Source organism: Protopterus annectens, chromosome 3.part0, assembly GCF_019279795.1.
Source record: "Protopterus annectens isolate FY-2018-M chromosome 3.part0, PAN1.0, whole genome shotgun sequence".
In the NCBI taxonomy this organism is placed as follows: domain Eukaryota; kingdom Metazoa; phylum Chordata; order Ceratodontiformes; family Protopteridae; genus Protopterus; species Protopterus annectens.
The window spans coordinates 629151875-629164900 of record NC_056731.1 but is presented as its reverse complement, the minus strand read 5'-3'; the positions used below and the strand labels follow the sequence as shown (position 1 = coordinate 629164900).

At 38.7% G+C, this 13026-nt stretch overlaps 1 protein-coding gene across 1 annotated transcript in view; it reads right to left on the bottom strand.

The window, feature by feature from the left end:
* The window catches only part of LOC122796497 (nucleotide-binding oligomerization domain-containing protein 1-like), a 636277-nt gene that overhangs the window by 416103 nt on the left and 207148 nt on the right, over positions 1–13026 (bottom strand). Inside the window, exon 4 of the mRNA XM_044065027.1 lies at positions 6329–6412. Coding sequence (XP_043920962.1) covers positions 6329–6412 — 84 coding nt within the window. The remainder of the gene's footprint in view (positions 1–6328; positions 6413–13026) is intronic.

Below are 13026 nucleotides of genomic sequence, written 5' to 3'. Positions count from 1 at the left end.
GTCAGTTAAGGTGTACATAGCTGTCTGTATGCAAAGATATATATATATATATATACATATATATATATATATATATATATATATATATATATATATATATATATATATATATATATATATACACATATACACACACACAATACAGTCATATAGTCTGATGTGGGTTCCAAAATGTCCTATGATTCTCTAAGTGTAGGAGCAGGCACAGTGTGATCTTCTATAGTTAGAGTGAGACTCCATTCTAAAGATAGGTGTACTCCAGTCCTGAGTTTTGTGTGCTACAGCCATACCTCTCAGGAGTACACAGGACTTTACTTAGGGTACTGGGTTTGTTTAGCAGAAATTTTCTGACATATCTGTAGTCTGACACTGCAGTGTATTGTGTTACTACCTAGTGCCAGACATCATCAGATCATCACAGTGCTTTACCAGAAGAATACTAGTTGTATGATGCATAGACTAATATTATGAGGGCAGCTATGTACATTCTTGCCCAACAAGGCCAGTTGTGAGGTGTGGCTACTGCCAGTTGAGTGATGACGTGCTGTGTAAACAGTCCAGCAACGTGGTGATATACTGGCTGGGGATATCCTGCTTGTGTGGTATCTTTCTAACCTGAGATGTCATATCTTTGTGTGCCATACTTCTCACCTGTACATTTTTTGACAGGTTGTCCAGATGTTTGACTAACGGTTTCATCCTGTTTATGTAAACTTGTGCTTTTATGGCAAGTTAGTTACATATAATTGAAGAGTTATGTTACAAAATAATGACAGACATTACTGTTTCAGACTACATAACTTTCAGACAATTTGCACTACTACAAAGCCCTCACCCTACCAACTTTCTCAGTATGTAAGGGCGATATTTACAACACATGCCTATCAGTGTGCCTTTGTTCCACTTTTATTTCTGCCCTTGTTCAGAGGTTGGGAGTTATGGATGTGGGTACAGAATGCATTCTACCATGCAGGCATGTCCATTATATGTAAAAGCAAACATAAGAGAAAGGGATTATTGAGAATAACCACTGGCATCAGCACCAAAAAGCACTTATATTCACAAAAGGCTTAGCACCTCGGCTCCACATCCTTCAAGATGACCATTATATGTGTAGTATATTCCACATAACACTGTGACTTACAGGTATGTCAGTGGCACAGCAGTGGGTGTCACTGACATGCATAACAGTTGGAATTGTTGTTATCTGCACATGACCCTGTCAATGACAGCACTGTACCTATGGCACTACAAGATGACTGCCAGGAAAACATGCTGGCCAGATCCTGACAGTATTAACCACACATACACATAGCTCATTGACCCCTGCATATTGTGGACAGGCAACATGTTTTCATGTGTATTGGTACAGCCCTGCCAATGTGTGCTATGCTGCTATTTCCCTGCAAACATACATGTTACTGCATTTCTGTGGGTATGTAGGAGGCACACCTGTTAACTGTACACATTTGCACAGACTGTGCTGATATTTGCTTTACATTTTGGTTCCATTTACCATACTGTTGTGCCCTGTCTTGGGACTAGAGGCATACCAGTAAAGAGCACAGGTCAGATTGTAATGGCATTCATTTGAGTTTCAGACTTTTTACCCTTCAGAGCCTTACTGCAAATGCGAGTCCTGCTGTGCTCTCCCTGTGTGAGTCTGTAGGGGGTAATTCAAAATTGCCACCATTTGTGTGCCCTTACCAGACATTTCTATCTGGTTTTCTACAGCTGACTTGCTGTGTGGGTGTGAGGGGTGGGTATGGGACACCCACACCAATATCCATGCCTGTGACGTATGACTCCCCAGTTAGTTGTCCCCACACATATACTGCAATGGGATATGCCACCTTGGGTACTACTGCATAGTGTGTGGAGGCCAGTTTTGGCCAGACATTTCCTGGTGTCTCACATAGCTGTCAGCTGTGTGCTGCTATCCCAGTAGGCCAACCCATTCCCTTGCACACATGCAGCATTACCATAGATATGCTAGCAAAACATACTAATCCATTCATTTATTGTTAAGAAGACTGACTTACCTTGTGCCTGTAGCAGTTTTGAGGATGGTGCTTGAGGGCCACCTATGTTGGATGCACACAATACACTGCCTACACATGGTAAGTTACAGGTGGTATGATGTGTGTGTTATCCATTTTACTGTGTGTGTGAGTCAGAGAGAGGTCCCTGGGGTCCCTACAGTATTAATATGTGTGCTATGCATTGCCTCTTTGCCAAGTCCTGAGCATACTGGGTACGCCTCCATCTGCCTACAGGAGCAGGCTCAGCGGCCTCCTTCCCTGAGTCCCTCTGTGCCTGTGGGGACCTTTGCAATGGTGATGGGCTGTGTGGCCCTTCCCCATGCTGTTCCTGCTGCACCTGTTTCCACATGATCATATTGTGTAACATGGCACATACTATAAACATGTGTGCATATGTGGCTGGAGAGTACTGCAAGTCTCCACCAGATATGTCAAGGCAGCGGAACTGTGACTTGAGCATCCCAAACACTTGCTCTATAATGATCCTGGTTTGTGAGTCTGCCTCATTATGGCGTTCTTGTGTGGGTGTGTGTGTGTGCATTTCTGATGGGTGTCATCATCTACGGCTTCAGTGCATAGCCAGCATCCCCCACCAGATGGCCATATGGGATGCCCCCCACTGCAAATGCCTGATACAGCTGTGATGAATGCCAGATGTGGGAGTCATGATAGCTTCATGATAGCTTCCAGGGCTGCCAGCACACACATTCATGATAATGCCCTAGGCATTGTACACTACCTGGCAGTTGATGGAGGGGAATCCCTTGCAGTTTATGTAGACCCTATGCTGTTCACTGTGTGGTGCCTTGATGTGGATGTGCATGCAGTCTATGGCACCCAGTAGCTCTAGGTATTCTGCTACATGGTGGAAGAGACACATATTGCTGGTCCTCTCCTCACGGGTTTTGGGGAATTTAAATGTCCTCACTGGCATGTGGTAGCATGGCATCCAGGAACTGGTGGAGTACCCTGGATGCAGATGCCTGTCAGACCCCCATGATATCCCCAGTAGGTCTTTGGAAAGTACCTGTAGCTAAAATTCTTAAGGCTACACATACCTTGGTATCCACTGGGATGGGTTCCTCTCTGTTAGCTCTAGGTCTGAATTGAGGCCAGCACAGCTTGTTGATTTGCTGAAGTATGTCTCTGCCCACCCTGTCATGCTCTACTATCTCCAGATCTTGTAGCCCCTGGTAAGTTAACCTGGGACCGAACACTCTTCTCCTCCTCCTTGGTCTGTGGCGGTTGTCAGCATTATCCTACTCACCGCCCTCAGCCTCTAGCACATACTGATGGATCAAAGCAATGGCAGCCCCTAACATTTTTCCATTTAAAATTCCCCCGCATGTGTACACCAATGGTGCAGAGTTTGTGGGAAAAACAGACTGTAAGTTGTTTCCATAGTTTATACTGTTGTGCTGCAGATGCTGCCTGTATGATTGGCTGACTATGATGTATTCCACTTGCTAGCTATGTTATTTGTTCTTGATTGCTTTTATTCTGCTATTTTCCTTTTTTTTCTTTTTTTTCCTTCCCATTTCCAACCCTTTTAAGCCCCAAGGTGCGCCACGGAAACCCAGTGCCCAAATGGTAACAGTCCTGCTATTTCCTGTTTTTTTTTTTGTTTTGTTTTAGACCTGGTGCATGCCACACATACACATTTAGCTAATGTAAACAAGAAGAAATGGCCCTCCCTGGATGCAAACACGCTCTTCATTTTATGGAATAAGTCAATACAGCCTCAGACACACCCCTTGCTTAGCTGTGCTTAGCTAAGCTTATCTGGGCACCATAGGGCTCCAATGTGCTTATACCATGCATGACACACACCCTTTTCATATCTGTTGGTCTTCCTACTTACATGATCGTGTTATAGCACCTACACGGTTAGGTGAAATTTGGCACTTAGAAGATTTTTGTGATTCAGTGAATTTCCCCTCATTTGCATACCCTACTGCCTTAGTCCCTAGTTACAGCACTACCCCAGAGCCTTTCCCCTTAACAACCACTGTTCCCTGGTATTATTTTGATTCTGCTTGCCATAGACTATAATGGCAAAATGCAGATTTCCCTTAAAATTGATTTTCACTTTTTTTTTTTTAATTTTCGTCACGATCCCATTTGTGCACCGCTGCCCTTTGCTTAAACAACAGAGATCGTCCAAAAAAAAACATTTTTATAAAAATTAAACTCTTTTCCATGCCAGTGGCCATATATTTGGCCATTGGCATGCCTAAAGGTTATAATACATATTTTTTTGAGCTGTCATGCCTCCGTTTTCATTTTTGCAGAAATGTATTCGGCTAGTAGCCGAATACATTTCTGCAAGTAAAACTATTCTTGCACGGATGCCTGCCTGCTTGCTGAATCACTAAATCACCTCATTTGCATGGTTTTCACCAGCGATTGAGGTAATTAGCATTATTTGAAATACAGCAGCACGCTATTAACCAAATCAGTATCCAAAACAGCAAAAAAACGATGGCAGCAGCAGGAAATGACGTTCAAGATTTAATCCACAAGTTCAAGACAATATTTCAAGTAAAATACAAGCCAAAAGTGAGCACTTTCGTCTCCTGCAATGGAGACTTCTTCAAACTAATGGCTTACACTTAAACAAAACCTTTTTAAATACTAAAATAGCAGTCAATTAAACTTAATTGACAATTAATCATTAAAAGCTGAATAAGCAGTTTTAAAACAACATTCAGCCTAATGCTGACAAATACCTCTAACTAAAACCCCTAATGCTTCAGTCCCTTCCTTTTTAAAGGACTTATTTAAAAAGGAAGGGACTGAAGCATTAGGGGTTTTAGTTAGAGATATTTGTCAGCATTAGGCTGACTGTTGTTTTAAAACTGCTAATTCAGCTTTTAATGATTAATTGTCAATTAAGTTTAATTGACTGCTATTTTAGTATTTAAAAAGGTTTTGTTTAAGTGTAAGCCATTAGTCTGAAGAAGTCTCCATTGCAGGAGACGAAAGTGCTCACTTTTGGCTTGTATTTTACTTGAAATATTGTCTTGAACTTGTGGATTAAATCTTGAACGTCATTTCCTGGTGCTGCCATCATTTTTTTGCTGTTTTGGGTAATTAGCATTATGCAATGGTGTCCGTTCTGGAATAGTTTAGGCAGGCTTGTGCATGTCAAAACAGTACTTTAGTGGATCGCTCGGCGGCCATATTCCATGCAGGAGCAGCTACTCTGTTCTTGCACAGTAAAAAGAGCTTATTGAATCCTGGGGATTGTTTGTTAGTTACATTAGACCAAAACCTGAGTATGGAATAACAATATGGAAATCCTATAAGAAAACAAGATGAGTAAGCTGGAAAGAGTACAGCAAAAAATATACCAAGGGCATCCATAGATATGAAAATGTAAGTTATTATGAAAGACTAAAGTATCTGAACTTGTACAGTGTCTCTTACAGATATCTAAGAGGAGATCTTATTCAGGTATATAGGGCATTTAGAGACAACTACCTCTGGGAATGTTTGAGGTTATCAAAAATTACTAGAGAATCACCATACAACCTTTGTAGAAGATTCTGTAGGAATGAGAAGTGTACTAATTAGTTCTCTGACAGAGTAGATGATGCATGGAACAGACTACCAAATTACATTAAAGCAAGTACTAGTTTAGATATTTTTCAGAACAGCCTGGACACTTATTATGGGAAAAATGTTTTGGTATATTGGCAAGCTAGAACGGCATTAAAGCCCATGCTTGAAATATTTGTATGCATGTATGTATGCATGTATTTACAAAGCCGCAATATCCTCAAGGCTTTTTATAAATCACTGCCAGTGGTGTACTCCAGCTCAGTCAGCACCTGAACATCACACCCTCTGACAGCTTACACCTGTGGCAGTTGCCCGTTTGACACACTGTAGTTGCACCAAATTGCAAAGTGTTTTTGTATGCAGATATGCTGTGTGTAAGCCCTGCTCTTGTGTATACAATACTTTATGAGTAACACCCATCAAGTGTTAACACCATATATCTCTTAAAATGAAATAATTTGTAGAGCTCTTAGAAAATATGCACTGGAACATTTTTTTCAGTATGACAACTTTAGTAATAGAGCTCTCTTTGGCATGCACTAAAATAGCACATAGTATGGAGGTGTATATACTGCGGCCCCTGTTTGACATAAGAAGCAATGAAATGTACACTTTTTATTTCATCTGAAAAGTAAGGTGACAGTACCTGTTAACTCTTATAGAAATTGGCATCACTCATCATTTAAGCACAACCCTGTATATTGAATTAGTTCTTGACTTACCCCAGTTTCTGTATTATTCGGTACTTAATGAGTTCCTGAACTAAGATAGTCACACCTGTATCTGTGATTTGGTTCACACTCAGCCTAAATTACAGGGAAATAAAAACAAAACAGTGCATTAGTGATGTAATTGCTTTAAGGAAGTTGTGAAAGTCATATGATATTTTTACAGCTGCTACTTTTATTAGCCAGTCAGTATCAGGCCAATTAATAAAGTGTATGAAGCAATGTGAGCATTCATCCATTTCTATTTTACTGATTATATCATGAAACAGAAAAAACACTGCTTAAAAAAGAGGAAGAAAGTGGTCATGGTTCAGTGCACAGCAAAGGGAATAAATCCATATCAGCTGCAATTTGGGATTCACACTGCCTCAGATGTTCTGTTAAATAACATGTCAGTAAAGTTTGAAACAAGTGTTGTGAATGTCTCAAGTGTAAAGTTTGATGATTGTTGCTCCAGACACACACACACACACACACACACACACACACACACACACACACACACACACACACACACACACACGCACTTCATGCATTCACATGTACATACATACACACACACACACACACACACACACACACACTTTCTCTGACACTTAAAACAAGTGACTCACCATCCCTAGAATTACGCCACTGAAATTAATTACACATAAACAAAAGCATTTACAAGTGTTAATTATATTTTTATAGCCAACAATGTTGGGTAATGATCTTACTATCACAGGGAGCATGTGAAATCAGCTACCATTAGCCAAACATCACAGTGAGTAATAGCAGTTGTGTTCGACTATGTTTAATCAGAAATAATTCACAGGACATCAGTAGTGATTTGTAAGTGTCAGTGAAGTAAGGAAGGCAAAACATATATTATGCTGGCTCGTGTACTCTGATAAAAGATCTTACTATTCCAAACCATAAATTAATTCTTTCTCTGCAGGAAGTTGCTAAGTTGTACAACTGTAGTTTAAGAATGTTGTCATCTCACAGAGGGAACTACAGCACTAAAATCTTCTGCACGGTTACCAGCTGGTTGATTTTAAGTCAGGGTGAGGCTTCATTTAAAGCAGAAAAAGACATTTTCCAGGCTGTGATTAACAATGTACTGAATGCTAAAGAATCACAGAACTACAGCATGTCATTTTGGAAATGAAGGAAAGTAGAGTTATGTATTAGTACATAACGGCACTAGTTCTTCAAGGAGAGATCACTGAAACAGTGAAATCACAACATTTGAGTTTATCTTCTTTCATGATCCAAGGATTCTAGTTTGTATTTCCTGTGATCTGGCTAGATTTTTCCAGTTGTATCTCTTCCTTGCAAGGACCAGATCAGATCTCATACCTTTGAAAGTGCTGATGCAAGTGACACAAGGTTCCCACATCAATGTATGCATAAAAGTGACAATGTAGTCACTCTCATCAGTTCTTCAGAATAAGATGTCCATGTTCCACAGGGATGTATGTTTGTGACTAGCAAGATGCCAGTGTTGATAGTAAAGTCTGTGTCATTATTAAAAAATTCCAGTTGGTAAACATTTCAACATGTACAGTTTCTAAGATGGAAACGGTTACAGGGAAACTACTGTTATGGTAATACGATGATCTCTTGTAGTGTAGGCACTTAAAATAAATAACAGGACAACCAAAGATGACTACTGCAAGACTTTACTGCATCCGAAAATATACAGATAACCCTCAATATTTATAGGCAAATGTGTTATCATTTATACATATATATATATATATATATATATATATATATATATATATATATATATATATATCTTGGACAGATCATTTCTCTTCCCCATATAGAGTCACCTCTACTGAAATCAATAGCAGTTAACATGAACTTTCTTGGAACAGGCTATTCTAACTTCTTTTAATTAATTATAGTGCAATTTAATGAGTATAACTATTTAATAGTAGCAACAAATTAAACCAAAAAAGAGCAACTTCAGCTGTATACATTTACTTCTTAACATCTCATCTATAGCTGCTAATTTTCTAAGTTAGGATTTAAGTGATGCAGTCTTTAAGCCAAAACAATTGTCTTCATATGGCCATCTTGGAGGTAGAATGTTCACTGCATTGGTGAACAGAGGTGCAGTGACATACTTCTTTTCCACAGGTGGGCTAAGCTCTGTGCACAGATTTGCCAAATATGAAACATCCCAAATGTACCTATCTGCCGTTTGTTAACTATGTATCCCTTTTTTGCACAGTTTGGATAGAATGACTGAATTTAGACCATCTTTTCTTTATGCGGGTAGGCTTCTTTACCTTAATCAAATCACTTTCCTTGAAATGCGGGATCATATGATTATATTTAGCATCTGCATATACTCTCATTTTGTTTTTTCTTAATTGGACCCTTTCAGTACTATGTCAATTTAATACAACAAAAAAAAAGCTTTCAGGTTCATACAAAAACCCTTCCTCAGTGCAAAGGGAAAAACATTTGAAACATGTTTAAATACATTTACCTATTAAGCACAGCCAATCAAATAGCACAAATAATTAAGAACAGTAATAATCAATATTAAAAAGCACACTTGAAAAAATATATGTGCATCAAATAAAAACAATTTTTAAAAATATCACTTTAAACACATTTGTTTAAACTTTAAGACAGGTGTAAGAGTTACCATCTTGTTAATGCCAGGGGGGTTATCTGCTTGTAATTGTAAAATCCAAGCATATTCCCTCAGTTGTAGTTTATTGTTTATATCACCACCCCTTATACTTTTATTGATAGTTATTACCCTAAAAGTGAATTCATGTTTCAAACCATTTTCAGAAACGTCAAGCAAGTGCATTTGCTAGAATATTTCTCCTGATGCTCGATTTATGTTCTATTATTCTGTCTCTTAAACGTGTTGTTGATTTACCAACATAGAAGCTTGAACATTCCTTACACGTTGCAAAATATATTATGTTACATGAATTACAACTGCAAAACATTTAAACAAATATGTTTTATTCATAGAAGGATGTATGAAATTACAATCTCTATTAATAAAAGTGCAGCAACTACAATTGTAACATGGATACGTGCCTTTCTTTGAAGCCTGTATAGTTTTAACATCACATTTAATATCTTTATAACAAAACATTTGTTTTAAGTTCATACAATTGCAATATGCAAATCTAGGTTTATTGTCTATGATGTTTCGTAGCTCTTTTCATTTACAGCCATAGCCATAGACCTAACATCAGGTGTATCCCACAACATTACTTTTGTCCTCACTTTCAGTTTGAACATAATTTAGAAATGGGAGGCTTCTATGGTTTTATGAGAAGTATATGTACAGTTTCTATGGTTTTATGAGAAGTATATGTACAGTTTCTATGGTTTTCTGAGAAGTATATGTACAGTTTGCATGAAGACAAGAATGAATGAATAGCTTCCAAGACACTCTGTGGCATTAGGTGGTAAATATATCCCCTTCAACACTTTATTCCATCATTCTGTTGCACCATTTGTTCTTTTTTGCTGTAACAACTCTCGAAATTCAAAGGAGAGAAACTGACATCTATTTTCAGGGTTGTGTTAAGCGAAAGGCCAGCTCTGCTAGAGTTTTTTGTTGAATCTAGAACAGAAGCTGCTGTTAAAAGGAGGATAATTAGTAAGCCATGCAAGATATTGCATGATAACTATAAGACTCAATGAAAGGAGGCTAGAAAAGATTGGGAAGAAAGACTGATAAGGCAATTTACAAAAGTACAATGGAAGGACATCTATATGGTTCTCAAGGAAGCAAGAAAGTCCAGAAGATTTCGGAGTTCCGCTTGGAAGTGTTTGCATAACTACCTTTGTACCTTAAGTAGACATCAGAGAATTCTTCCTCAAGTTAATAACAAATGATGTAGGTGTGATGGAAAAGCAAGAGGTAACTCGGGACATGCTTATGGGAGTGCAACAAGTTTGCAGATTTTAAAAAATCCCTATGGAATAACTCTGCTAGACATACTAGGGGAGAAGATTGCTATGTTGTTGTTTGTCTTTTGGCTTTTTCCCAGTAAGGGGTCACCACAGTGGAACTCCAGTCCACTAATGATTGGCAGTAGATTTGTACGCAACATTGACGTGCCAGCTTGACGCCCAACCTTCAATGAAGGCACGCCCATTTATGCACACATGTCTTTCGAACGCTACCCAACCGTGGGGAGGACATGCAGACTCCACACAAAAGGCGCTCCCAAGCCATGCCGAGAATCGAACGGGAAAACCTCTTGCTGTGAGGTAACAACGCTACTGCCGTACCACCGCAGCATACCTACCGCCGTACCACTGCGGCATAACTAAGGAAACTGTCTTCAGTTGGGACGCTAGGATGTGGATTGCCTAGCTATAGTAAAGCCTTATTAAGCTTAATGCTATTTGCTGCCAAGAAAACACACATGGAAATCAAAATATAAGCTATGATGTTGAAGGGTGGAGCTTTGACTATGACCCTGCTCATTCAAGATAAATTAGCAGGTTAGCCACTGGTGGAGCTGGGAGTGGGAGGAGTTAGATGTAACTTTGCTGGCTCAGCCACTCTGAGAGGGATGGTAGGGTTACTGCTGGTGATAAGGACTCATCCCTGTTGATGGAGATGGTACCATAATCATTGTTAAATTTGACATTTAGAAGGGAAGGGTTAGAACAAATTAATGTTAAATGTTGTGATGCATGTAATGTCACTAGCTCTGCCCAGTTAGTGCATACCAAAAAAAAAAATTCCCTGACATGAAGCAGCAGCCTATGTGATGTTGCAAGCTGCTCCACTCCACATTTCTTTCCCAACTTGCCACTAGTGCTTTTCCAGACCTGGCAGATAGTGTCAGGGACACTTAAGGTAAAAATGGTGCAACTGAGGATCTGATGGTAAGCTGGGTGGCATGCAAATGGGGAAAAATGGAAAGTCCCATTCATTGATAGTGCTGTATTCACTGAGATGTAATCATAGATTAGGAAATGCACTCTGAATAGGGGGAAACAGTGACATGCACAGAATTTAGGCTCATTCTCTTTGCATTCTTAGAGTTAGTGTATACAAGTAGCAGATTGGTTTAATGTGGATTTGAAATATTTAAATTTATTGCAAAAGGTATCACAGACTTTGATCATAAAGAAAGATGTTGCAAACTCCCTGACAGTTCAGAAAAAAAAATAATTCAAATGACAATTTTACTTAAAAATTTTTATGTATGTAGGCATTTCTCTTTAGAATTTAAAGACAACAGCTACACCAGTTATAGAAATGTCAAACTCTATGTGCCAGTTTTATAAGTAGGTGGGGGTTGCAGGATAGTGAGGGACAGAATAAGACTTCTACAGACTTGTGATACTAAGAAATGCATGAAGTCCCATAACAGTCTGCTGCAATTTTGGCTGAATACTTATTAAGAGAGACAAAAATTGATGCCCCAGCTATGAATAATGTAGAAATAAAAGCAAATGACAGTAAAAAGGAAAATCTTTATTTTTAGGATAATTTTTGAAAGATTAATTTAGAAGCATGTTGAAGGAGGTGCAGAGACAGATTTGCTTTTATTGAAAAACTGATAAAGACTGTTTTTGATAAAACACTGTGATTAATGTGGAGAGATACTCATGTACTGAAGATGAAAGCAAAAGGGGTTAAGATGATCCAAAATGTCTCATATGAACAATCAGATGTTAGTTGGGTATTTCTTTCATGGGAAATTTTTCACAAGATGTTTGAATTGGCAAACTCAAAATGGCACAGATTTGAATAACTAAAGATTGCGTTAAACAGCTGCTTAAATTGAGGAGGACTTTATCCAATACTCAGGAATGAAATAAAGATATAAAAGAAGCAATAGGCCTAGATGTGGGATGATGTACAAATGTTCTTCCATAAAGTCTATATGGTTAGGCATTAGATACATTGAGGCTTAGACAGAGCATGACTGAGGTGAACAGACTTTCTGGGTGAAAGGGAGGTGAACTCTAGTTATGTCAAACAATATAATATATATCCTGATAGTGTGGGATCAACACATGTATCCATTGTTAGTTCAGGACACTAACACAGTTGTACTGTTTAAAGCACATTAAGGGAAGACAGGCAAAGTTAGAAGTATGAAGAGGAAAATGCAGATTTGGTGAATATATTCCAGGACTGTACAAAAGTTAAAGGCCTATAGTGTAACTGTATTTAGTATTGTAATGAATGCTTTGGAAAATAAGTGCAGAGAGGGGATGGGATTTTGTTTTCCAGGTATGGGTCTGGGGAGACAGCAAGATGGTCTGCAAATGATGGTTTGTAAATTAAAAAAAAAAAAAAAAACAGCTGATGCAGTCAGGGTTAAATCAATGGCTTTGCTACTGTTCCCTACCTTTATGAATGTATCTCACTGTATTTTTTGTAAAACAAAATGCTCTTTTTCTCACTGTTACTGCTGTAAGATTGTCTTGAAATCATGTTCAGCAAGGGATTTCCAGCTAGCTGTTTAATTGGTTTATGGTAGCATTGCACTTGTGCGCCTCTTCTACTATGATTTTACACTGGGGGACTGGGTTTATTTATCTTGTGGCAGGAGGTGTCTGCCCTGTCTATCTGAGTTTGGAAATACACAAAAGGAATTGTAGTGCAGTCCCTTTATTGGCCAGAGGGCTTATTAGTTAGTTTTCTGTTTTTTGTGCTGATATAAATTTTAAATGCTTGCAAGGGCTAGCAG